The sequence below is a fragment of the Azolla caroliniana genome, unplaced genomic scaffold, assembly GCF_043228905.1.
Source record: "Azolla caroliniana isolate FFs.n. ecotype wild unplaced genomic scaffold, voAzoCaro1.0.p SCAF_1, whole genome shotgun sequence".
Lineage (NCBI taxonomy): Eukaryota > Viridiplantae > Streptophyta > Polypodiopsida > Salviniales > Salviniaceae > Azolla > Azolla caroliniana.
Window position 1 is genome coordinate 587970 of NW_028230436.1, and position 26456 is coordinate 614425.

The following is a 26456-nucleotide window of genomic DNA, read 5'->3' on the forward strand; positions in this document are numbered from 1 at the left end:
GAAATAATGGGAAGATCATCCATTTGGGATCAGTAGTTGCATGTGCTCGTTGGTTCCCGATTAGAATTGCGGCACGAGACGGTAAGAAATGGAAGGTGAATCCATCATTTACTGAGGTTGAGGATGATTGGATCTTGTATGTAGTTGAAGGCAAGTCACTTGAGTGTTTTGAATGTGGAGGGGCGAACAAGATAAATCAAGAGGTTTCTTTGACTACTCAACTCGATTGGGGAGACAATTATGCTTGCATTGTGAGAAGTGTGCCAACAAATGGACCCATGCATTTGTCGATTTGGTCTTCATGGATAGAACTAGGAGCAGGATATGGAACTCATCCCTCCTCGAGAGGGTCAAGGTGTTTTTTTGGTTAATCACCCATCGGGTTGTTCTAACTGGAGAGTGGCTGGGGAAAAGGGATGGCATGAGTAATTGCAAGGCCTGTGGAGCGAGTTTGGAGGACATCGCATATTGTTTGTGGAGTTGCCTGCGAGCCCAAGAAGTTTGGATGAGGAGCTTAAGAATTCTTGCTCGATGTGGGATTGAAGTTCATGTATCAAATGCAATAGTTGTTTGGTTAGCCACTGAATCGGCTGTGTGGTTTCATGGGTGGAATGGAAATAGTCCTTCTTTAAAGGTGGTGCATGGAACTGTACAACCTTCAGCTCAAGGAGGTTCATTCTACATATAGGAACGATACATAGATATTTGGTTTTTAGTGGCTGGTCTTACTGTTTGGCAAGTGTGGGTAGGTGCAAGTAGTCATTTACTAGGAAGCAAACCCCATCGACTAAGTGTTTAATGATGATTTGGAGGGACCCTCTAACGTGAGTGAAGAAGCTAGATACCATTTCCTTCTAAAATGGAGAGAGGTTCTCTGATGCTGCAAATGGTGGAGGGCAATGCAAAGTGGTACCAAACACAGAGGTGGGTGCTGAAATGTGAAGAGATTGTAGGATGTCTTTGTTGAATGTGGGTTGTGTGAGGCTCATGTTGAGGGGATTCTGTAGAGTAATGTTATGATGAGGCTCATGCAGGAAAATGGCCTTCAAGGGGAGAGAATGAGGAGCAAAAGGTCGACATGCATTTGTGGCATCCAAAGACCTTTTTTACTTGAGAGCTATTGCCTTGTTATATGATATGGAAACCTAACATATTCCATTCATATTCTAAGCTCATCAAAACCAATCTAATGCTACCTTATAAAGGATTCTTCCCCACATTTTACAATATGGTTGACTAGGGTAAAGGATGGAGTATCTTCCTCGCGTAGTTGAATTCTAGTTGTAATTGGTTTTACAACTTAGGTTCTTGATGCATAATTAGCCTTATGGCATTTTTAAGGACAATACATTATACTTTCATTGATCCTGTCATGTTTAGAGACCTATATGGTTAGCTTGGATGATGTTATCCTCTTAACCACATTTAACACATGCTTCAAATGTAATATGATACCAAACAGAGTTATTGTCATAAAGCATTCATTTGTCCTTAATGTACTTTGACCCATCGGTGCAACCTATTTTGGCTTCAAATTTCCAAGATATCCTTAACAAGACTTGATTCCTAAGGAACAAATTGATGGTTGCTTGTTATAGAGGGCTTGGATGGATGTTTGGGAATCTATTATATTGAAGGAAGAAAAAAAGCATAGAATTAATGAAGCATAATTCTAAAAATGGCAATGTTGACATAGTTATGAGAATCCAATTAGGAACCAAATTGTAAGGTAACTCGTGGATATTTAAGATTCTTATACCCCTTTGTGGAGTTTGGGAATAATATAATTCAGAATTCAAGTTTGGATGGTTCAAATTGCTCCCCCCCAACATAGTTGATGTAGATTGGAGGGTTTCCAGCAAGGTAGGAAATATAGCAAGAGATAAGCATGTGATTTAGGATCACTATTCTATTAGTCAAGCTTGTTTTTCTATTTTACCATTGCTTGATTATCTATGCCTTGTCCATCCTAATATTTTCCAATGACCCATTTGCCCATCTCAAATTCATTGTGTCAATCATTAGATCCTTTTTTGGCTAAGTGTGACTCGAGATTAGTTAGCATAGTGAGACGTGTCTACGTTCTTTCTATGTTTTTTCCAAATGGCTAGGATTGTTCTCATTAACAACCACAAGTCTTATGTCCACACCCACACCCATACAAACAATGGGTGACTCAAAACAAACAATCATGAGACCCAAAACCTTCCAAACATAGCTTAGACCTAGGCATAAATCTATTACCCAAACAAACGATTTTAAGACCCAACATAGAATTAGTCCCATTGCCTTAGGCAATTAGTTTTGTGACCTTAACCCTGACCCAAGCGTAGACGTATACACATTGGCCGCACAAACAATTTTGAGATTGACATCCATACCCATTGCTTAACCAAACAATTTTAAGGGCGAGAATGAGACCTATTGACGAGATGAATGTTGAGAGGCAATGTAAGAAAGAAGAACGTGAAGAATTTTTGCAACTATGTTGTATGGGGAATCGGGATGTTGTTCCAAGAAGAGGTAGAGTTCTGTCATCTAGTATTACAACACTCCAGAGAGAGAGTTTACCTTGCCATATCACTCCGAAGGAAGTAGTGGAGATAAGAAGGGTTGTATTATCACCTAATTTTAATAACAAACATAGATTTACGAAAAGAAAGAAAGAAATGTGAAGAATCGAAGATAAACCCTCCCTGTTTGTTATTTGGTCGTTTTAGGATTTGAACTCGAGATCTGGTTAAAACCCAAAGCGAAAGCAAGAAAAGCAGCGACTCCTAGACACAAGGAGGGATACAGAGAGAGAGAGAGAGAGAGAGAGAGAGAGAGAGAGAGATGTTGGGTACAGTTGCGAAGAGACTCTTCTCATCCCAAGCAAAACCTCAAAATCGACCGACAAAGGTCATTGAAAATCTTCTCAAACAACATGGACCTAAGACAGTTAACGAGTGTTGGAAGCTTGCAGAGGTAAGCAGAAAAAAATCTCTGCTTTTTTTTTTCCCCTTTGTAAAATCTTTCTCCCTCTCTTTTTCTTTTTTTTGGGTGCAATGAAAAGTTTAAAATTTCCGATCTCAATTTATGTATCTATCTGTGGGTGTATTATCTTGACGAAAGGAAATGGAGAAGTAGGGTATATCAGAATTTCAATATCTCATGATTGAGTCTAATGGAGACAATGTCATTAATTCTCTCTTGTGACATAGCAAGAATTATATGATGTCATAGAATCTTGCACTGAAGTCCAAGAGTTTCATGCGTAATTCCGAGAAAACAGATGAATAATTCTTTGAGCGTTGAACCAATTCCAAGAATAGCGTACATTCAGGATATCCTGCTCTAAACCTTGCCATGACTCTGTTTTCCACATGGATATCAGATGTCCTGAAATTTCTACCATGTTAAGGAGGACTGCTGACAAGTTCATTAAGTAACCACGACTTTTCTTCTTGGAAAATTGTACATTTCCAAATTATTGCCTCACAAGATTGCCATTGTTTGGATTTTCCTCTAAAGTGTTGCATTAAGCAAATAGACATCTGATCCCCATTCGTTCCACCTGATTTTCTCTCATATAGAGTAGAAACTGATGGTATGATCCAGGTACAACCTTTGCATGTAATATGATCTTGTTTTTTTCCCTATATTCATTGGTCGATTTATTCTGGAATGCATGCAAAGTGTTGTCCCTCTTCAGTCTTTTAAGAGAACCTGAAATTAGCACAATATCATCTAAAAAGCGTTAATAGATGTAGAGTCACACTGGCAGAGTCCTTGTGGGTGAGAAAGTGGGTCATATAGGGATTTTGCATACCCATGCTAGACCTCAGATGGAGTAATGTAGGTGTTAAGTTGCTCTTCCTTAAACATCCCTCCACATGCGCTGGCTTATATATTTTTAAGTTGAGCTAACTATTTTAGTGTCTTTTTCCTCCCAAGCCAACAAAAACCCTACTCTTGCATGCTTATGGTGGGAATGTGTCTGTCCAAGGGCACCACTCCACCACTGTTTTCAAATAGTTTCAAGCATTATGATTCTCATCTTCATGCAAAAATGACCTCATATATTGCACAACCATATGTAGGGATTCCTCTTGATTAAAATATTTTCAAGTAAAAGTGCTAAGCCCTTAATTGATGTAGCACTCAATACTTGGAAGATGATTTTGTTATTATCTGTATAGAAGTTTGTCTCATTAGAATCTGAACTCAAATGGAGATTCAAGGTAAAGCAATGGGTGTCACTGTAATCAAGATGAAATGCGTGTGATTTTGTAAGGACTTTTTAAAGGTGGGCCATTCAAAAGAACTGTTATGTATTTTTTTAGAATATTTCCGAAAGTTTACTAATTCGAATGGTAAGGCTAGAGCTTAGAAAAATGTATCAATGTACTCTACTGTCATTTATACACTCAGAGAGACTGACATTGTGTGTGTTTGCTAATACAATGATACACAAATGGCTATTTTCTGTTGCATTTGCATACCCTCATTGTACATCCTGAAAACTGTTTAGTGAAGACATCACAGCCCTGGTTTGCGTAGTACACTAAGAATACCATTGCACTTCAGCCATCGTTTTATATAGATCTGCTCACTTTAGAGCAGATATATGCTCAATAAGTAAAGATATCACAATCTTACTCTATAACATCTAACAATGTCGTTTCACTTCAGCCATTGCTGTATATATATCTGCTCACTTTGGAGTACATGAAACTATATATACACTATATCATCTTTTTACTTTAATGCCAGTAAGGTGCTTTGCAAAATATTCTCTGTTTCCTCCACTTGTGTCTTCTGTTATTTGTTCTTGTCTATGCAGATCATATCCACAAACAGCTTTTTTGTGATGCATTTGACATGAAAGACTGTAAGCAAGTAAAACTATCAAAATGAAACAACGAACTTTGGTCTAAGTTGGAATTGATATTGATGGGTTTGAAAATTGAGACTAAACAAGGAACTTTGGTCTACGTTGGAAGTGATATTGATGAGCTTGAGACTAAACAAAGAACTTTGGTCTAAGATGGATATTATATCAACGAGAAATTTACTGACAACTTTTCTGTTTCTGGGTTCTTTTGGTAAAAACTAGCCAGCTGGAATCAAAAGCAAAACACATCTAAAAACAATGCTACACTGGTTAGTAGACCGAGATCGAGTGTTGGTGAAATGTAATCATATAAAGCACTCATCAGCAAGTCATAAAAAGGGTGGCCAACCAAAAGGCAGAGGCAAAGAATTGAAGAGTGGCCAAGGTGCCAAAGAGTTCCTTTTTGGTATTAAACACAAGAGTGTCAAAAAAACAGAACAAGTTCTGGAATCAAATAGTTTGGACGAGGTAGAGATTCAGACTGAAGCCACTTCTGTGTCTCTCTAATTTGTGAAATGCATCAATAATTCAGACTCAAAGACTCTACATATACAGTTTTAAAGAAGTGATTTTGTATGACATAAAATTTCCCAACTTCTATTGTTGTCATATTCACCCTTATCTATACACTTGTTTGCTTATGTTCGGCTCGTCTTTCACTAAGCATGCTGCAAAGCTTTTTTATTGCCAGCATAATGAGTAGTTTTCTTTTACTGAACATAATGCAAAGGTCTATTCTCTAATAAGATGAAGGTTTTTTGATGTTTTTAGTCTAGTTACGGTAAACAAGAATGCAAGAAAGCATCAAGACCGACACTTCTTGATTTTATTTTTGGGGTTTTCCTGCATTAAACATGAAGTCATTAAGCTTTCATCTCCGGCAAGGTTTCTTGAGCTAATCATATTTTTGGGAATTATTCCATCATGTTGCACTAGATATTTGCTATGGGTAAGAATCAACCTCTATTTTTTATCCCTTCATATAGTGATGGGTTGGAGAACTATTTTTGAGCGAGTCAATTGAAGCTGCCTATGACTGATCTATTTTTTTATCATTTGGTGAGGTGGACAAACACAATCTGTGATCAATGTTCAATCTATTTTTAATGTAATCAGTGTACTAGAAGAATCTTCTTTTGGTAGTTGCATGTATTGTTTAAGTTGATGAAGGAACGCTCGTGACAGAAAATGGATTGTGTTTTCTTGTAGAAGTTGTTCCGGAAGTGAAAATGTATGTTGTAGCATGTACAAAAGTACAATGTGATCAACTTAACAACATGCGATTCAGAATGCTCACATGAACATAATTCCATTGTTTTGTGTATGGACAACATTGACTGCCTAGACATTAAGAGACCCCTTTGTTCATCTAAACATCACTATTTCATTGAATATGCTTAGCATTTCGCAAGTCCTACGTCCCGCAACCTTTGTTAGGTGTACATGTTAATACATCATCCTTGAATAGGATTACGATTAGTAAATTATCATCTTTAGCTCGTTTTGTGTAGAGACATGCATCTTTATCGTATCAAGAAGTTGTTGGAGTGCATGATGGTGTGTTGAACTTAAGGTGGCATTCTTGGGACACAAGCTTGAGCACGTAAACATTGTTCTTCAACTTGCATGCAAGAAATCTTGCTTTTCAAGAATGATAAAATATGTAGGTTTTTTGCATATAAATATCAGAGATCACTATGATTATCCTTATAACGTGGATTTTTCATCCGGCATTGTTCAAGTCCCATATAATGAATGATTGGCAAGTGCAAAATCACATCCGACAAAACAAAAAACATTATCAAAGTCTACATCGTGTTGTTTAAAACCTGTACCACAAAGGTGAGCCTTGTCTTTAGCTTTTGCATATGGTGATATCTTCAAGTAGAAAATCCATTTGCAAAGAAGGGCCTTGCCTTAATAACACATATCTCTCACTTAAAACCCATAACCATTCTGATTTTACCATGTCTTCTGTCTTCATACCTTTCATTTGTCAATTTGTTTTAGGATATTATTGTGTTCAATTATATGAAACCCCATGATCGTAAATGTCCAATAAACTTTTGGTATTGATTACATACGAACAACCAATACATACCATATTGTTGATCCACAAAGTACATGTGGAGATTCATAACTATTCTTTTATAAGCTTACTCACTTTGGCAATTCCTTCCACTACTAGCCAAAATGAGGCATGCCATCTAATATGAGTTGTTGGCAATCATATAGTGAAATTCATTGAAGCATTATCTTACTTTGCATGATTGGAATAAGTTTCCTACCTTGAGGCATTTAACTTTATTTGTAACTGAGTTGTCGTGATATTCTTCATTATCATGGTCACTTTCCACACTCTTCATGGTGGTGTCAAGGTTATGAATCACATTCAACATTTAGATCTAGACTCTTGGAAACTTACCCACTCTATTTAATAATAGCAAGTCTTCATGGGCATCTGGCTCTAATGTAGGGACTTGACCTTCAACGCTTCTATGGGTAGAAGAAGTGATCCCTTTGAGGTGCTCAATACAAGGAAATTTGGAGAGAACGTAATTATCCGTGGACTTCTAGGAGCTAGTTCTTTTGATGACTGGAACATTTTTTGGATAGTGTGTTATTGCAAAGTATTCGAACAACCAAGACAAGTAATGAATTTGCACTTCAGTTTAAGGGTTGCTTTGGCTTAAAACTTGGCAAAAAATGTAGAACAATTTACAAAATCCTAACGTCCAATCAATGAGGTAAAACAACTTATTGTAATTGATTGGATGTGCTTGGGCTTGAGTTCTACACACTTCATTTTCTTTGTAGTAGTTGGGCTATCCTTTTTTGATTATCTAGCCTCAACATGCTTGTCCTACATTGTGTGCGAGACCAATGGTATTGTGCCAAATCAACAAGGGCCGTCGTTCGAGCTCTCGGTCGAATGGAATGGGGACAGATATACACACATTCATATGCTTGAGGGGTTTCATGTGCAGTCGAGGTAACTCTGCGCTTTTGTGGGGCCACATCTAGGCATAATCAATCTACTCCTATTAGTAGGTACCACATCAACATGGGAGAAAACACTTTGTCCCCTCTCGTATTCTGAAAATTCCCAAATTACCCCTCCGTATTTTGGAAATTCCTGATATACCCCCCTCTCCCTCACTTCGTCTTTTACACAGCTGTCTCTCTGTCGCTGCTCTCTGCACGTAGTTCAGTGAAAATTAGGGTTTGGGTTCGGATTTGGATTTGTGTCTGATGGCAGGTTCCATGGTAGCAGGAGTGGGAATGTCAGGAGGAGGACTTGGGAAAAGGGGAAGATCTGTGATGATGAGTAATGCTAGTGGTCTTTCTGCGCCCGCCTCCTCCTCCTCTGCTGGAGTTGCCTCCGCCTCCGCCGCCGAAGGATCCGGTCCTCTCTCCGCCCCTCAGACCTCCTCTGCCATCGCCATGATGGGCCCCACATTGCAAGTCCACAACACATTTGCAGGTATGTCTATGTCTATGTCTATGTGGCCACAACACATTTGCAGTTTTTTTCTTTAGTTATTATTTATGAGAAAAACTGTAAATCCATTTTGAAGCTCCAAAAGAATGTAGGCTACGCTGTTTTTCCAACGTTTTCGGATTTCAGGTCTAGGAACCCAAATTTTGTTTTTGCAAAAACGAAAATGAAACTCAAACATTGAAACCCGTTTTTGGCTTCACGAAACCTAATTCTATTTTCTGATGTTGTGCAAAAATGTCAAAACGTTGAGAAATGCCTAAAGCTACCAAAACTATGTATAGTTTGGTTGTCAACACCCGTTTTCAAGTTTCAAATGAAGCTGAGCATACTTCAGATGCTGTAAACGAAATGCCCACTGCAAAAGCTATATTTGTGAAGACAATATATGGAATATTGATCATGTATAGACGAACAATTTTTTTTGAGTGTCCATACATAATTTCATACAAATGGAAGTCAAAGAAATGCCCACTGCAAAAGCTATAATTGTGAAAAAAATATATGGAATATTGATCATGTATTGACGAACAAATTTCTTTTGAGTGTCCATACATAACTTCATAATTTCATAACTTCGTAGTTCTTGTTATTGATGAAGATGGAGGTGATGTGATTTTAGACAAGAGGAAGTATCACAGCATGGAGGGATATTTTAAATAATTTATCCTCCCTTTCTCTCTCAAGCATGGCAATCATGTATCAGCTACATACACTATACGAAAAACTGTTTTTTTCATAACATGCTGCACACAGTACATGACAATGTCTCTTTTCCTTTTATCATTCAATGCCCAGGGAATTCATTCTTTACTAATCAGACGAGTTTTCATTTTCGTTTATCAACTAAAAGGAAAATTTGAGAAAAACAATAAAAACTGATGTATTTGTGTTGGATTGTGGCCTTTACAGATGAATAAAACATTGACTGGTGCTTTAGAAAAGGAGGAAACAATTTTCCCAAACACTGCTCTTGATCTATGATAGGCATTGTTTAATGAAAGGGCAACTCCATGATGAGTGACTCTGAAACTTCAGATCCAGCTTAATGTAGGATTGACATCTATGACTGCAAAACCCCTGGGTATGTTTTGCTAATTAGTATGGGAGTGTGACCTAGTGACAACCCATGAACAACTTTCCTTCCTTTGCCTGTATTAAAAAATAGCCATGTGAATAATGAAGATGGCTATATGTTTTTGGCACAAGAGTAAGTATTAATGCTAGCAAGACTTCAAATAATCTCTATTTCCCCTATCGCACTTGAACAGTATCTAATGAAAATCACTTTTCCTCTTTCTGGGAACCGCAAACTATTCACTTGTAATGTGGGATTTTTATCTATGGCTACAGAAACTTTTGGTATGGTCCTCTCTGTGGAGTACAAGAGTGTGATTAATGATAGTTCATGAGGTAGTCTTCTTCCTTTACCAATCTCGCTCTGAGAGCTCAGTACAAAGGGATGTAGTATATGAAATGACTGCGTTGCTTGCATCCTAGACTTGCAACAGCACTTTGTTGAGTTACTTGACCTTTATGAACCTGGATTGAGGACCTCTATCACCTCCCTGGTCCACGTAAAGAATTCAAGACTAACACATCTTGTGATCGCTTATATAAACTATCAAAGTCTTTCAAGAAGAGGAAGAAGATTGATACCACAGAATCAGAAGATTCCAACACCTTGACAGTATATATCATTAACGACCTTTTTCCGCAATCCTTGGTGATGAAGGTGATGAAATGACTAGAGAATCCACTGCAAACCCTTCACTGTGACCTCTGACAGCGACCATTCTCAATGTGTAGTTACTATAAGCTCTCTTTTGTTTCTGTTTTCTCTGTCTGATTTTTATTTTGGCTAAAATTCTTAGTTTTGTCACATTAAATGGTATTTTATGTTGTGTATCAAGTTTTTTAGCATGAAAATACTTTTTGATAGCTACATCTTGTGCATGTTTTCAGACCAGAACAGCAAGAGGATTGTAATGGCTTTGCAAAGTGGCCTGAAAAGCGAACTTACATGGGCTTTGAACACTTTAACTTTGCTTTCTTTCAAAGAAAAAGAGGATTCAAGGAAAGATTCAATGCCTCTGGCTAAGATTCCAGGCGTTCTTGATTCCCTCTTAACTATGGTAAACTAAATGAACTTTTGTTTGTGTTCTTAAAATTGAGTCTTATTGACAGCTTAGTCTACGAATTGAAGAAACAATGTTCAATCCTAAGATATACATGAATAATGATAATGATGCAAATACTAGCTGTGCTGGTATCCCTTCATGGGGTGCATGTCAACTTCATTGGTCAACAACAAATTTTAATCAACAGTATGAAATATGTAGAAACAGGTGGCTCAGCAGCTACAGTAAACAAAAAGAAACTAGAGAGAAAATGAAGGAGCCATTATATAATCAGAAAACTTTCAAAAATGAAAGATTGATATATTGGAAGATTGAAATTGATTCCAATGGTAGGTATTGTACTATGTATTTAGTACTGAATATTTGTCCAGTGAAGATTGATGATTGGCGCAATATCTCAAATCCAAAGCAAGTGGCCAAGCTTTTGAAGTCTCAATTGTTTGGGACAGATTATGTCTTTTCTGGATTTGGCTCGGAGTATGAAACTACAAGTCCAAATGATGCACTTGTTCGCCTCAGGTATTATTATCTTTTTTCTTGTATATATGAAATGACTATATTTTCTTTCTATAGGACCTTTTATTCTCTTAAATAAAGTTGCTTTGAGAAGCCATGTGTTGAAAATGACAATCAGATAACTTTTTTTAGACACATTGATCATCACTCTCTATTGTTTCCATTTACGCCTGAAGTTATATAAAATTTTCTTTCTTGCACTGTCTTTTGTTGGAATATTTCTAGTTTGAATGGCATGTCTGTGTATAGTGCAAAATTCTCCGTGGTCAACTATAATAAATAAACAAATATTCAATCTTCATCAGTGTATTGGGTATGTATTTCCTCATGCACACATCATTTCAGTCCTGTAGAAGACGTGGACATAATCTATAAGAAGTATATTTACAGAAGGAATAATGGTGCAGTGCAGAAGTTTATGCCATATTTCTGTCATTATGATAGGTCATTCCATGAGGGTTTAAATAATGAAGATGCTGCAGCAGATAAAGAAGGTTCAAGGAAAGGATTTGAGTATTGGCTTGATGAAGAAGGGCTATTCAATCTTGATGAGGAGGGCAGGGCTGAAAGACAACTGTGCGCAGTGGCAGCTTCAAATATTCTTCGAAACTTTTCATTCATGCCCGAGAATGATATCCTGATGGCTCGCAACAGTCATTGTCTGGAAACCTTGATTCAATGTATAGAGGATCATTTGAGAGGTAGAATGCATTTCCTTGAAGATATCAGAGTTTCTTATTATTGAAGCTAATCAGCTTCAGAACATTTTAACACATCTCTACCTTTAGATTGCTATCTGTGAGTGTTATGCCTTGTCTGCAAAAAATGTTGCTATGGTTAATGAGTACGGGGAGGGAGGTAAATCCATCTTGAACTGAAGATGCTGGCCATATGCCTTGGTGTATCTATAACCTAACACGTGTACTTTCATTTAGACTGCTAACCACAATAAAGTCTTAGTTTTGATGTATTTTAGGGTGCCTTAAAAGGTCAGTGTATTGTAGTAGTGATCAAACATCATATGTAAAGCTAAAGTAAATTGCAGAAACAGTAATAAATAATTATTTATACATTGTTTGATTCAGAGGATGAAGAGTTGGTAACCAATGCAATGGAGACAATTGTTAATCTTGCACCTTATCTCAGCTTACGAGCCCCAACAGTGCCAACAGCTGAAGCTCAGAATGCTGCCACGTAAGTGTCTTTTGTGTTGAACGTAAATGGGTCTATAGAATCAAACTAGCCCAGAGTTGACCTTATTACAATTTGAATTTCTGTCCATGATTGTTTGGTTGAAAGTGTGTGGAATATCCTTAGATCACATATGAGTGGGCTATATGAGGCAATCTTTTCATATATATCACTAGAAAACTCCTTTTTTTTATGTAAACAGTAGTAAGCATAAGAGGGCTATAGAAGCAATGTTACAAATGTTGGAGTCGCCGGTGAAGGCTTGGCATTGTTCGGCTGCAGAGCTGCTAGGAAGACTTGTTGTAAATCCGGATAATGAACAATCTCTTCTTCCATACATACATCAGGTTACTTGTGTCTTACATCATTATTTGTCCTAACATAGGTGTGGTTTGCTGAAACCATTTTGCTGGTTATAGATCTACAAACGATTGGTGGATCTATTGAGCTTGCCTGGGGCAGATACACAAGCAGCAGCTGTTGCGGCCTTATACAACTTTGCTGAAGTGAATATGGACTGCCGCCTACGATTGGCTAATGAACGATGGTGTGAAAAATACACGCGTTTGATACCATGTGCATTTCTGTTTGTTAATTCTTTGCTTGGTTTATGTTAATTTCGTTATGTTTATTTGTACGTTTTTGGTATCTTATTTTTTACAAAATGATTTGTAGGTCTATTCCAAGGCTAATCAAAGTAATTCAGGCTCCTCATCCTTTAACTGAGGTGTGCCGTAAGGCAGCTCTTACACTAGAAAGTCTTGCATCAGAGCTACAAAACAAGGCCATTCTACTCGCGTACGAACATACCTTTGCAGAGCTTGCCTTCTCTGACCCCAAACTGTCTGATACATTTGCTCGTATCCTTTGGGAACTTAGTTCGCGATCAAATTCGAAGGTTGCGACTGCTCGTGGTGTTTGGGGCTCATAAGTACACTATTTTTCTGCCGGACCGCATCTTTTAAAATGTGAAGCTTTAGGTAGAGTGAAGGGGTAGTCGCAAACAATTGGCAAGACAAAGAAGTTGCGTATTGTACAGAAGAGCGTACCCATTAATGAATGGGTGATATTTTACTGTGTAGTGTTTATGTGCTGGAACTTCTAGTTCATGTGGATGGAATTAAAGCATGGTCTTATCTTAGCACACATTTATGACATGTTGATCATCATAACATCTCAAAAGAAAATACGATATTACTGAAAAAAATCAGGTTCAGCTTGATTTATCGTGTGCATTAGTCAAAAAGTGTCTTTACATTTTGGAATTGGAGATGTAGATTCCTCTAAATTATAAGATGTTTTACATGTAATATGTGAAGGTTGGCCCATTTCGATCATGTTCTTGCCCTGCCCCATCCATGTATCAAATGACATTTGTGTGTTAGTTCACTTACTCCGAAGTTGTTGATCTAGTCGGATATAGATGAAGCATATTATGACTTGGTCATGGATTTGATCGAGTAATGCTCATCATCTTGTGTTATGATGGGGCTAAAATAACACTGCCCACACCAATATGACCTCTAAGGTCACTGCTTCTCCTCAGTCTGAATCTGATGAAGCATCCCTTGGTGCTCAACAGGATCTATAATGTCAATAAGTTTTGGCATGACCTATTGGGCCCAAAATTCACATTACACCTCAACCAGTTTGCCATCCTCTATCTCACTTGCTTATCCTACAAGAAGTCAAGTTTGTTATCTTCCACATGTTGGGAGATAAGTATGCCATCATAATTGGTTGGGATTCGAGGACAACTTCCTTGTTGTGTTGTTCATATCCACATAGACATGTAGGCAGATCTAACAATTTTGGATAATTGAATATAGGAGATGAAATGCTTCTTGGGTATGGCCCATGGGGATCCTCTTGATGGGTTCATGAAGGGGATCAAACTGTTTTACCACAAGGGGAAAGATGAAATCTGGTGACATGGGTCTTCCAACATAAAAAAGTTTGTGTCCCCGAGGACGTCCTCGGTGTAATTTCATGCGTTCATTACCCATGCAAGACTATCACTCACAAAATGTAGTAGAGCAGCCCATGGCATAGGAAGGTGTGAAACACAAGACAACACTAGCTAGACACACTTGATGCACATGTGATATAAATAGTGATACATACAAAAAACGACACATTTAGAGGATGAAGTGAATGTGGCTCTTCTTACAATAGCTTCTAACTTAAAAATCACTTTATCCTTGGAAGTTGGGAGAAGTATGTTGAGTAAGTGTGAAGGCCTCATGAAACAAGGCTTAGATCACATTCTATTGCAATTGGTACATCTCACTCTCGAAGAAGTATTACACTTGAACCTTAAATCATGGTACAACATACTCATACATTTGAACGAAAAACTTTAGGAGGAGTATAGGGAACCTTTACTACTGACAAAACTACTCGCAACTAAGAAAGATATAGTCAGACCTTGAGAGCTATAGTGACTTCATTGACTACCTTCATTCAATTGAGCATAGTACTCCCCGACGAGAACCTACTTTGAAAGATATCCGAGTAGTGAGCGTGTCTCGTCGGTGCAAAGACAAACGGCCTATATCTATCTGTCTCCCACTCTCAATCAAATAACAAGCCTCATATCTCAATGAATTGGTTTGTTTTTTGAGAATGAAATAAAAAACAACAGATCGAATAAATAATTACGTTTGGGATATATTCCCAATGTTTTTAAACAGGCTATGATTGGGCTCCTTTTACACAGAGAGGGAGAGAGAGCTCCGCATCGCCATAGCTTTCGGCTTCCCTCTTCCTCCCTCTTTTTCTGTTTCAATGAGAAAAGCTAAAGGAGATTTCTTCTTCTTTGGGTGGCGTCGATTTCTTCATCTACTTCTGGCAGCAGTCTTTCTTTGTGCTATCTCCATTGCCATTGAGTTACCCAAGCTTCTTAAGTCACAGCTTGTTCCTATATCAAGCAAATCATCATCGATTTCTTCACAAATCCATCTCAATACAGACAAGGTCTCCATAGACACTTTGTTAAGGTCTCAACTAAGCTGGAAGAGATCTTCAGAGAGGAATTCCTCTTCGACTAGAGAATATGGAAGGATTCCTAAGCGTATAAATGATTCGAAGAACGAAAGTAGAGGAGTTTTGTCTGGTTTGGAGAAAATGGCTAATGAAGCTTGGCTAGATGGATTACAATTATGGCAAGAGTTATATCAGAATTCATCTGAAAAAAAGCCCAAATCTGGAAACGGGCTACTAAAAATGGGGAATGAGCTGCTGAAAGAGGAAAAGGAAGAGGAATGCTCTCACTCTATCTTCTTGTCTAAGAAAGAAATGAAGGAGAACGAGGATAAAACACTTTTTCATTGTGGGCTTATGTTAGGTTCTTCGATAACAGTTGTAGGGACACCTTTGCCTGGTCATATTGAGAAATTGGCCAGGGTTTACTGGAAAAATGGGCGCCCATCGGTTGCTATGGTATCGCAATTCATCGTAGAATTGAAAGGATTGAAAGTTCTCGATAATGAGGACCCTCCTCGGATCCTCCATGTGAACCCCCGCTTAAAAGGCGATTGGAGTGGAAAATCTATCTTTGAAGTTAACACTTGCTATCGGGGCCAGTGGGGCATTGCCCAACGCTGCAATGGATTGGAAACACAATTTGAAGATGAAACAGGTGATGATTCTAAAAAGAGGCCCCCAAAGGATTTTATTTATCTTGTCTTCAATTGTTTTGAAGAAAAATGTACGATATCTTGTGAAATATTCAATTTTTCTTGCTTTCCTAATTTTATGAGATTTTAGATTTTTATCTTTTGGCTTTTCTTTTTCCGGCACTTAGAATTAGTTTTCTTTCTCCGAAAAAGTGATAATCTCAACGAATTAGTCGTTTGATCTTGTTTTGAAAATTTTCAAACAAAAGTGTAGAATAATTTTTTGGCTGTATTTTTCCAGTTCTTAATTGTCTTTTTAGTCTTTTCTTCAAAAATGTAGGATATCTTTCATAAAAGTAATAAAAAATTCCATAGGTACTTAATTTTTTGGTTTTTCTCAAAATAATTAGCTAAATTCTAAGACTCAATCTAAATCTGGCAAAACTTTATCTTGTGTAAATCTGGCAAAACTTTCTAGTTTCTGTTATCTTCTCTCCAAAATCTAAGATATCTTGTGAAGATATTTAATATAGCCTCCAAAATTTGACAGGATCAATAGAAGAACTCATGTAGCCATTTGAATGCTATACTGGATATGAAGTCAGTATAATGTTAAAACATTTATGGGAGGGTTTCAATATAGATGTAAAACATTAGGTGCATCATTGTCTTCCATCAATATGGCGCTATATAATTTGTGGCCATGACAATGGGGAACTTATGGAAAACTTAACAAATGAACTTTAAAAATTGGGTTATGCTGTGGACAGTGGATGGCCTGCGGAGATGTGAGAAGTGGGTTACAAATGATGAGAAGATCTTGAAAGAGATTAAACCGGCAACTTTGTTCGATAGGTTAATGGGTTTCTCTGAAAAGTCCAGTGTGCATTGGAATTATCCTTTTGTAGAGAACCAGTCATTTGTGCTGACGATCAGGGCGGGATGGGAAGGCTATCACATGAGTGTGGATGGAAGACATATAGCCTCCTCCCCATACAGAGCAGTAAGTCACATGCAAACTTAAATAGTTTTTATGACTTTTCTTGTTTGTTTTCTCTCTAGGAAATTGGAATAATACATTAATCGAAATATTTTATATTGGCAAACTCAAATAATTAAGTTGCATGTAAAGTTACTGATTTTACACGTAATTTTCTGTTCTGTGTGTCTCTCTATGGCATAACAGAAGTATCTTATGTAGACTTCTTCAATCCAAATCTTAGAATCCATTTCCCAAGGCAATGCAACAAGAACTGTAACATCTCATTTTTCAGCTGTGAGTTTAGCCACCATATTCATAAATGTTTCTCTTGTTTTTGCAAATTTTAGTGAATAATTATTCTCTTATTTTATCTAATTATCAGAGTCGGCTTACTATACATTTTAGATATTATTTAGATGGATAACTTGTAAAACACCCATAAGCTTAGAATATATTTATCTGGTCAAAACCTTCACTTCATAAGCCTCAACAGTGATTGGTTTTTATACTAGTGAGCTATAAGCAATGATACATTGTCAAGGATTTGATCTATATCGTTGTTAGAGATGTTATTGCAATATACACTGTTTGCCAATGCCAAACTTAAAATAAAAAACAAGAATTGCATCTGATTGATATTATGAACAAAGACATTTCTCCTTGCTCAATGCCCCCAAAAGTGTTGAATTTACTCCATATCTCCTACAGTATCAGTGACTAGAGAAGAACCATTAACTTTTTGAAAATTTCAATTCACTGAATAAAGTATAAATTGTGTATAGTGGGAAAGGAAATTGGATTCTAACTATCAAATGAACTGTAATGATGCCTCACAGGTTTTTATTTTGTGTTTGATATTGGACTATTTGAAAAGAATGAAACAGTATATTACAAGGAATATTTAGGGGTAATGTTCTTTAGTGATGCTCTGATAGGATACAAATAGAAGTATTTTTCTATTGAATTTACATCTTCTCATGTAGCTACTCGTGCTTGTCTGTGTTAAGTGGTGTCCACACTTATAAACGCATAAATGTGTAAGAATTATATTCACTAGATTGTTAAGACATTGATTGCTAGGACATTTGAATAAATAAAATTTATGAAGATATTTTAAGATGGGATTAGAGAATGATTAAGAGAATATTAGAAAGCAAATATGTGAGACTTTCTTTAATCACTAAGGCTTAAATGATAACTACAATCTACATTGTTACGCATGCCATGCATGGGGCAATTAGGTTTTGATTAGTGGATGAAATAGGGCCCTCATTGTTAATGCTCCACGTTGAAGATCAATTAATCTCTCTCTTGCCAAGGTATCATCTGTTGGCATCCACATGGATTTTGATTTTTCCCTTCACACTAAGGTTGATTACATCTCTTCATATTTTTCCATTCTCTAATGTTTAATCATATTAGAATTAATACACTTAGGTCTGGATTATTATGATCTACCAATAAAATTACTTGTATATTTTTATATAGAAAATGTAATTCTCTAAAATTTGTAGCAGATTTTTATGGCCTTCCAAACTTCTTTTGAAAGGGAAAGTAGAGGGTGCTTAAATTACATGGGTAACCTTAGCACCATCTAGCATGCATTGTTGGAAAAGTAGTCTTGTAATTATTTTTGCTCACAGATATTGTGACCTTGATTTTATATTATATGTTTCTTTTTTGTAGGGATTCTCCTTAGAAGATGCGACTGGGCTGGCAGTGAAAGGTGACATTGAAGTGCACTATGTGCTTGCTACATCTCTTCCGACTTCACACCCAACACATGAGGAAGCCCTTGAACTGCACGAAACATTGAAGACACCTCAACCAAGAGCAGCATTTGATTTTTTCATTGGAATTCTGTCAGCGGCAAATCATTTTGCAGAAAGAATGGCAATACGAAAGACTTGGATGCAGTCAAAGATGATTAAGACTTCCAAAGTTGTGGCACGGTTTTTCATTGCAATGGTAATTACAAAAATCACATGCTGCCTCAAATTTTGTGTGTGTGTGCGTGAGAGAGAGAGAGAGAGTGAGAGTGAGAGAGAGAGAGAGAGTGAGAGAGAGAGAGAGAGAGAGAGATTTATGCCTTTTAAGAGGCCAAAATGGGCTATAAGACCAAGCAAGAGGCTACATCTTCATTGCTTTCTTGTCTTTCAGTACAACAAATCAAAATAAATACCAATAAACATAGGGTAATAAAGAATTTATATATTTAAGATGTTACAATTCTAAAATTAGATAGACTGAAGCTTTTGTCTTCAAAACTCTCCAACATAGGCCTCTCCATGATGGACAAATCTCTGTCCTGGGTGATAATGCCTTTATTTGTTGGTGACAAGGTGGTGGTTTGGATTCTCGTAACCTGTGTGCATGCCAGATTGCTATTGCTTGATCTATTATAACCCCTTTCGAGTATCTTGATCAAGAATCCACTTTTGTAGTCCTTTGTTGACTTGTAGCATGAGTGATGTGGCTAAAGAAAGTTTTGGTTATACTCTATTGATGACTTTTGTGGTTGTATTGTTCTCCTTCAACAACTTCGCTCTATCTCTCTTGAGTTTAGGAAGAACAGCTCCAACTACTATTATTCTTTGTATTCTATGATCTTGTGTAGTGAGCCAAAGCATTGTGTGGAGAGGCGGTGGGAATTCCCACTTATTTCTTAAAAAACACAACAGCGGCAGACATTTGTACTTCCGATCCCTCCCCCCCCTGATGGCACAATTGGAATATCTGTGCTTCCATAGGTGTACATACACATCTGCCTATCTCAATTTCTTTCTTATGTGAAGAGGTCTTGAGTGTGAGAAATGTTGTTAATAGCAGCAGCGGAGCAAATGTTAGAACAAATTAGACACAGCAAGCTGTGAGAAGGCTGTTAGACAGCAGTAGAAAAAATGGTTGCAAAGAGTAGAGACACAGCCAAAGAATAGAGCTTGTTTTTAAGTAGCAACAGAAAATAATCTTCTTTCAAAAGAGGCTGGTGTAACCTATTTATACAAAATTGGGAATGGTTGTTTGGTAGTTAAGAGACGCTTGTACTACCAAACAGCTACAATAAACTAGGAATAAAAGGGAATATCTTGGAAAAAGTGGAAGAGCAAGAAGGCATTTAAAACGTTGTAGATTCTAGAGAGAGAAGGCGTTTAAAGTGTTGCAGATTCTAGAGAGAGAAGAATCTAGGAAGAGTAAATGTAAAAGAGAGATAATAATGATGAAAGAGAGTACGGGTCTGGAGCTGGCACCCTCCAACATTGAGCTGCGTGCCGTATCACACTATGGAGTGCATGATAAATCCATCCAATGACATTTTCCCACCAATAGATGTTGTGGGACTGATCTACGTCCTTCCATTTTCCAATTTAACGAGGCTTAATAATAAATCCATCCGGTGACATCTTCCTACCAAGAGATGTTGTGGGATTGATCCATTTCCTTCTGTTTTCCAATATATTTATTCGGGTGTGGGACAATCCAAGCTATATTAGAATGAGGGTGTGTGTTTATACCAATGCCATGTGACAGGAACCATTGTTGCATTTCAGTGTACCAACAATGAGTCTCTCCATTTTCAGTCAGCTGTTCTGGTTACTAAGTGTCAATCTTGAGTATCTTTGGATACTGGTCATTGATCGGAAATGCATCTCTGTCTGGATTATACCATGAAGCTAAAAGTTCCTCTATATCAATCCATTTATGAGCCCAATGAAGGCTCGGTCCCCAAATTTCTACCCCATAGATTAGTGTTGGTGTTACAAGTAATGGAGCTAAGAGCATATCAGAGCACCGCTGAACCACACACTCAGAGAGACAGCAGCAGGGGTAGAGATGCACAGATACAGAGAAGCCGTTAGGCTTGATGATTTCCTAAATTATAAGTTTAAAGTAGCAAAGCATCGGTGCCTCATGATATAATCCAGATGGAGGTGGGAGCAGTTCCAATAGTGACCTTGCAGGGGTAAAGGTAGAGATGTGCCAGATTTCTCTTTTAGGTGTCTTCTGTTTAGGTTTTTTTGCTGCCAGATTGCTTTTAGGTGGGAGGTATATATGAAGGTTAAAGTGTGGACATTTATTCCCAACAACCTCCCACCTAAAAGCAATGTGCCTTGAGAGGAGAATGGATAAGCCTAAGTATGTACAAAGCTGAAATACATATATCTATCTAATTCCCATCATTTGTCGGCAATGAGCAAACCCCTCAGCTGGAAGACGTGAGAAGACCTGCAGGATTATCATTTGTATGTACTTTGACACAAGCTCAGTGCTCTTGCTGTCAAGAACATCTCTGATGAAATGATACTTCACCTGTTTGTCCCTCAATCTTGGTTTGAAACACAGGATTCCGTGCTAGCATGATAACATGTATTTCTGTAAAACCAAGATCTCCCACCTGACGATAAATCCATAAATCCTGCTTGCAAACTTCACTGCCAGCTGCATACTCTGCCACTGTCACAATGAAGAACATGTATTTCTGTAAAACCAAGATCTCCCACCTGACAATAAATCCATAAATCCTGCTTGCAAACTTCACTGCCAGCTGCATACTCTGCCTCTGTGGTAGACAATGCAACGCACTACTATAGCCTGGACATCCAAGAAACAAACCCAGAAGTGGACTTTCTGCAGTCTGATGACCAGCATAGTCTACATCTGTAAAGCCAATGACAGATGCCTTCTGCTTTCAAAAGCAGATGCACAAATCCGTTGTGCCTTTGTGGTATCTACCTTTCATTGCTTCCCAACTATTTTTGCTAGGGGTTCTCATGTACCTGGTAACCACTCCCACTGGAAAAGCAATGTCAGGACATGCAGCAACCATAGCGTACATCAAACTGCCAACTGCTGAAGCATATAGAAGCAGATGTCAAACTAGTTTTTTCACTTAGTTTGACATATGGAGGCAATGGAACCCCAATTGTCCTGGTGAAATGTTGCAAAACCTTGGTGACTACTCCTGTCGAGATCGAAAGAGTAATCCGTTTGACTGATTTTGGAGTATTCACATGCTGGGAATGTAATTTTCATTTCCAAGTTCCTTCATATCAAAGGTGCCATGAAAACTTTGATTCAATAAATCCACTTGAATACTTCTTGGTGTACTAGCAATGATCCATTGAGTATGTGTATTTCAGCTGGAAGACGTCCTCAACTTTGATACATGTGTATCATTGAGTTTGGCTCAAACTAGAAATATGCTAGTGTTGGCGTCCTCAATAACAAATAATGTAGTGATCCAAATATCATGATTTGCATACTATCATCTGATGTCATCTATTAGTTTGTATTTTAGACACATAGTAACGAGGTAATTGTGTTGTTTCAAGAAGGTATTTTTAACTGTCACTGAAACTCATGAAATCAGGCAAGAAAACAGTGCATCGCCCATGTGGAATACCTGATGGTAGATGATCCAAGGATCCCAAGTTCTGGGATCAGTCAGCATTGGGTTCCAATGTATGGAGAGGTTTATGCATCCAATCATTGTACGCTAGGACCAACATAAAACTACTTTAAATCCATGATTTGAGGAGTTGATTCTTGGCAGCATAAGCAATACTTGCCTTATTATTTAAACAAACCCTTTCAATATAGAACTCGAAATTGAATTTTAGAGTGAATGGAGAGTCACTTTAGGGTTCTGAGAGCTGTAAGTCGCAGTGCTGATTTTCTCTTATTTTAACTATACTCTTTAGAGATTACCTTGGAAGCTCTATATTCTTAAACCATGGGTTATGTTTAGAGGGTCTACACTCTATCGTCTTGTATTATCTTCTATTAATTATCAATAAAGAAGTCCAAAAGGGGCGCCAATCCTTAGCTCTATCTTCAGGAGAAATTTAGCTTCATGATGTGGGATTATCTTAGCAATTTCAACAGTGCAAGGATGTGTTTCTCTGTTTATATATGATTGCACATAACAATTTAGCTGAAATTGGTGGTCCAAGTGCTGATTGGTGTTGGAAGTTCGAGAGGTCAATTTCTTCTTGCATTAACTCTTGGTGATCATAATAATGCATTACAAATGAGCTCCATGTGAGTGCTGCCCAAATCATTGGACAAAGTTGTAATAGATTCCACTTGGGTATACCATATCACCACCAGGGCATATAGGTAATTCCAATTCAACACTGTATAGGATGTGTTTCTCCATTTATATAAGATTGTGTTAGTGTAAAGAATCGCCGTATGATTCTGTGCAGCGGAATAAGTTAGAGATGTGTGTTGTGTGTTTGTGTTTGAGAAGAGGAGAGGAGAGAGACACAAGATAAATAGAATAGACAATAGACAATACTCAAGAAGATTGTATATTACAAAGGAGATTAAAACCGACACATTACAAAGTAGGAGGAAGGTGCTTTATGTAGTCACCCTCTCTCTTCATTAACTACCGAAGCTCATCGGTCATGGGGAATGTGGAAACTCATTAGTTATGTGTCATAGAATATGATTCTATGACACATAGTTAATGCTACAAAAGTAGTGATGACTTTTGACCTTTGAGTGTACATGGATTCTCAAAGGGTGTGTTCACACACTAGACTAGGTTGAGCTTGATTCTCAACAGTTAGGAAACAAGTCCCTTTGGATAGGAGAAGAGCACGAGCCGGATCGGAAGGATCCGATGAAGAAACAAGACTGGATCCAGAGAGGTGTCTGGATCAGATCCGGATAGGCATCCGGAAAAGGCCAAAATTGTAATTAGGTTTTGCTGCGCCTATTTGGGCCAGAATTGTAAATAGCCCTAAAGTTGTATTAGTATAAATACAACTAGGGCAAATCATTTTGGTATTATTATGATGATGATGATGATGAACAGTTGCTGTTGGTAGTTGCCTCTGTAACTAAGAGTGTATAGGAGAGTAAGATAGAGTTGTATCTGTCATAATCTGACGAAGAGGAGCTCAAGGTTGTTGCCTTAGAGTCTCCTGTGTATATTCCTCTTACCATAGTAATATAGTTCGGAGTTTGGGACTCCCGTGGTTTTTCCCTTTCCGGGTTTTCCACGTTAAAATCTTGTATCTCTGTACTTTTGTTTTCTGTCGGTTCAATCTTTGCACCCGCATTCACATTAGTGATAACCGGTTGTGGCCTACAGGATCCTCACAGATTGCACATAACAATTTAGCTGAAATTGGTGGTCCAATTGATGATTGGTGTTTTACCACTCTCTGGAAGTTCCAGAGGTCAATTTCTTCCCACATTAACTCATTGTGATCTCAATAATCCATCACAAATGAATTTCATGTGAGCGTTGTCCAAAACATTGGACAAAGTTGTAATAGATTTATCTTGGCTATCTCCACCGGGACATAGATAATTCCAATTCTAAGCAAATGCAGATCATCATCTGTCAGGATCCAGGGATGTTTGGAAGATAGATGAAAATGTGTAAAATTGCTATGAAAAATGGTGAAGTAGTAAATTACATCCTGTTAGCCAACCAATTTCGGTCTCCTAATCTCCTGGATGATTTGAGGATTATAACCTGTAAATCAAACAATCTCAGCCAGAAAATATTCCAATCAACTAAGAGAAAAAGGGTTTATGAATATATATACTCTGTTGGAAATCAAGCACTGGTTGCAAAATTTATAGATTATTAAATGGCCGGGATCTGTACTTTATAGATGTACTTGCATCTGATATCTCTTTATGCAGCATGCAAGCATGGACGTTAACATTCAGTTGAAAAAAGAAGCTGATTTTTATGGGGATGTAGTTATTGTACCATTCCTGGATCGTTATGAATTGTTGGTGCTGAAAACTGTTGCAATATGCGAGTATGCTGTAAGGAATATACTTTTCTTTTATTTTCCATTTTGGTTCATCAATGTTAAGAAGCTTCTTTTATGCATAACAAAATATAAATGTCTGTAGATTCGGAATACTTCTGCTAAATACATCATGAAATGCGATGATGACAACTTTGTGCGAGTGGAAACAGTTGTAAATGAGGTCAAAGCAACGGGCCATGAACATGGACTTTACATGGGGAACATAAACTTAGATCATAAACCTTTACGGACAGGCAAATGGGCAGTGACATTCGAGGTAATAACACTTCTAATATACTGAATGTTTTTGGGGTTGAGTGTAGAATGTTTTTGGGCTTTATAAAATGTGCTATATTCTTATTTTGAAATATATTGACACTTCTGATAGGATTGGCCAGAAGAGGAATATCCTCCATATGCTAATGGACCTGGATATATAGTTACAAGGGATATAGCAAACTTTATTGTGTCAGAACGTGCGAATAACACGCTCCGGGTATATGTCGCTCTATTCATGATATATTGTTTTGCTATTTAACTCACTTTGGTTTTTTGGTTGCTTATGGGGGTTTTTGTTTCCGCATATAGATATTCAAGATGGAGGATGTTAGCATGGGCATGTGGGTTGTCCAATACAATCTTTGGCAACGAGTTCACTATCAACACAGCTTTAAATTTTGCCAATTTGGATGCATCCACGGCTATTATACGGCTCATTATCAGTCACCTCAACATATGTTGTGTATGTGGGAGAAATTGTCTCAAGGGAAAGCAGAATGCTGTACATGAGAAATAGAGCATATATTAATTTTGTTATTATTCATACTTCCTCATTGATTGTTACATTATGCCACAGTATATCCAGAAACATTCAGAAAGAATTGTTATTGAGTGGTGGGGCTGGAAGGCACTTAAAAAAATCTCACCATGAGCAACACCATTAGGCATTAAAAAGGGAGGAGAGGTATGCTAATAGATTGCCTTTATACGGGCTTATTTCTTGGATTAAGTTGAATTGAATCCTTGTTGAGCTATTCCCATCATCATGTATCATCTTTTTTTGAATATATCCATAACACGATCTTTTCCCAGAAATGTTGTATACTTTCCCCAAAAAACAATCATTGTAACTTGATTTTGGAGATAAACAAGAATTGGATTGGATGCTCGACTACTATTGTATTTGCTTCAAATTTTATTTATTTATTTTCTTTGGTTATTTGAGGCACTGCGTTGCATTTATTTATGTTCAGGTGTTACATTACATGTGAAACAGAAGGTTTGTTTTGGTACCAGTGTACCACCTGTGTGTAACGGTAGAGTTGGAGCAATGAGCAATAATAGGAGAACTGCAGAGAAATGGCTGAGGGTGGACATTCATATGGCTTTTTGGACCCCCTCCAAAAGCAATTCATTCGGGGGTCAGAAAGCTTATTTGAATTGTTTTGCACATATAGAACTCTAATGCAATTACCTCTTCTAGACAACTAGTATGTTGTGCGTATAAGTGGCCATTTACCAAAATGCCCTTTAAAACTATGCCAAAATGTTGTTCAACTATTAGCAAACTCAACACATGTGGTATTTGTATTTTTACTACCTAATTTCTAAATATATAAGACTACATTATCCCCTTCTCTCAATTAACCCACACTTTATTAATGGATTGGTGCATCATTAATTGCACAATGCTTCTTAAATTATGGTATTAGTAATTGCACATATTCTTTGCAATAGCTTGCAACAAGGTGATACAAATATACACTAAGGGCAAAGAAAGTGAAGAAATGACTAGAATGGGAGATCAATGAATAAGTGATGGACAAAGGTATCCAAATCATTACAAGCATATT

At 37.5% G+C, this 26456-nt stretch overlaps 3 protein-coding genes across 3 annotated transcripts; all 3 read left to right on the top strand.

Annotated features, from left to right (window-relative positions):
- The first annotated feature begins 2770 nt into the window (after positions 1-2770).
- LOC147868099 (uncharacterized) lies at positions 2771-5522 on the top strand. Its single transcript, XM_087315323.1, has 2 exons — positions 2771-2967; positions 5099-5522. Exons 1-2 carry the CDS (start codon positions 2836-2838, stop codon positions 5381-5383), a joined length of 417 nt encoding a protein of 138 aa, XP_087171449.1. The 5' UTR covers positions 2771-2835; the 3' UTR covers positions 5384-5522.
- Positions 5523-8036: 2514 nt separating this feature from the next.
- LFR (ARM repeat superfamily protein) lies at positions 8037-13362 on the top strand. The gene is made up of 8 exons (XM_087315333.1): positions 8037-8360; positions 10341-10510; positions 10893-11035; positions 11477-11733; positions 12118-12226; positions 12426-12570; positions 12643-12770; positions 12899-13362. Exons 1-8 carry the CDS (start codon positions 8129-8131, stop codon positions 13152-13154), a joined length of 1440 nt encoding a protein of 479 aa, XP_087171459.1. The 5' UTR covers positions 8037-8128; the 3' UTR covers positions 13155-13362.
- Positions 13363-14895: 1533 nt separating this feature from the next.
- LOC147868101 (hydroxyproline O-galactosyltransferase GALT6-like) lies at positions 14896-25637 on the top strand. The gene is made up of 7 exons (XM_087315534.1): positions 14896-15863; positions 16611-16843; positions 18509-18790; positions 24488-24616; positions 24707-24880; positions 24992-25099; positions 25192-25637. The coding sequence occupies exons 1-7, from the start codon at positions 15011-15013 to the stop codon at positions 25390-25392; spliced, it is 1980 nt and encodes a 659-aa protein (XP_087171660.1). The 5' UTR covers positions 14896-15010; the 3' UTR covers positions 25393-25637.
- Positions 25638-26456: the final 819 nt, after the last annotated feature.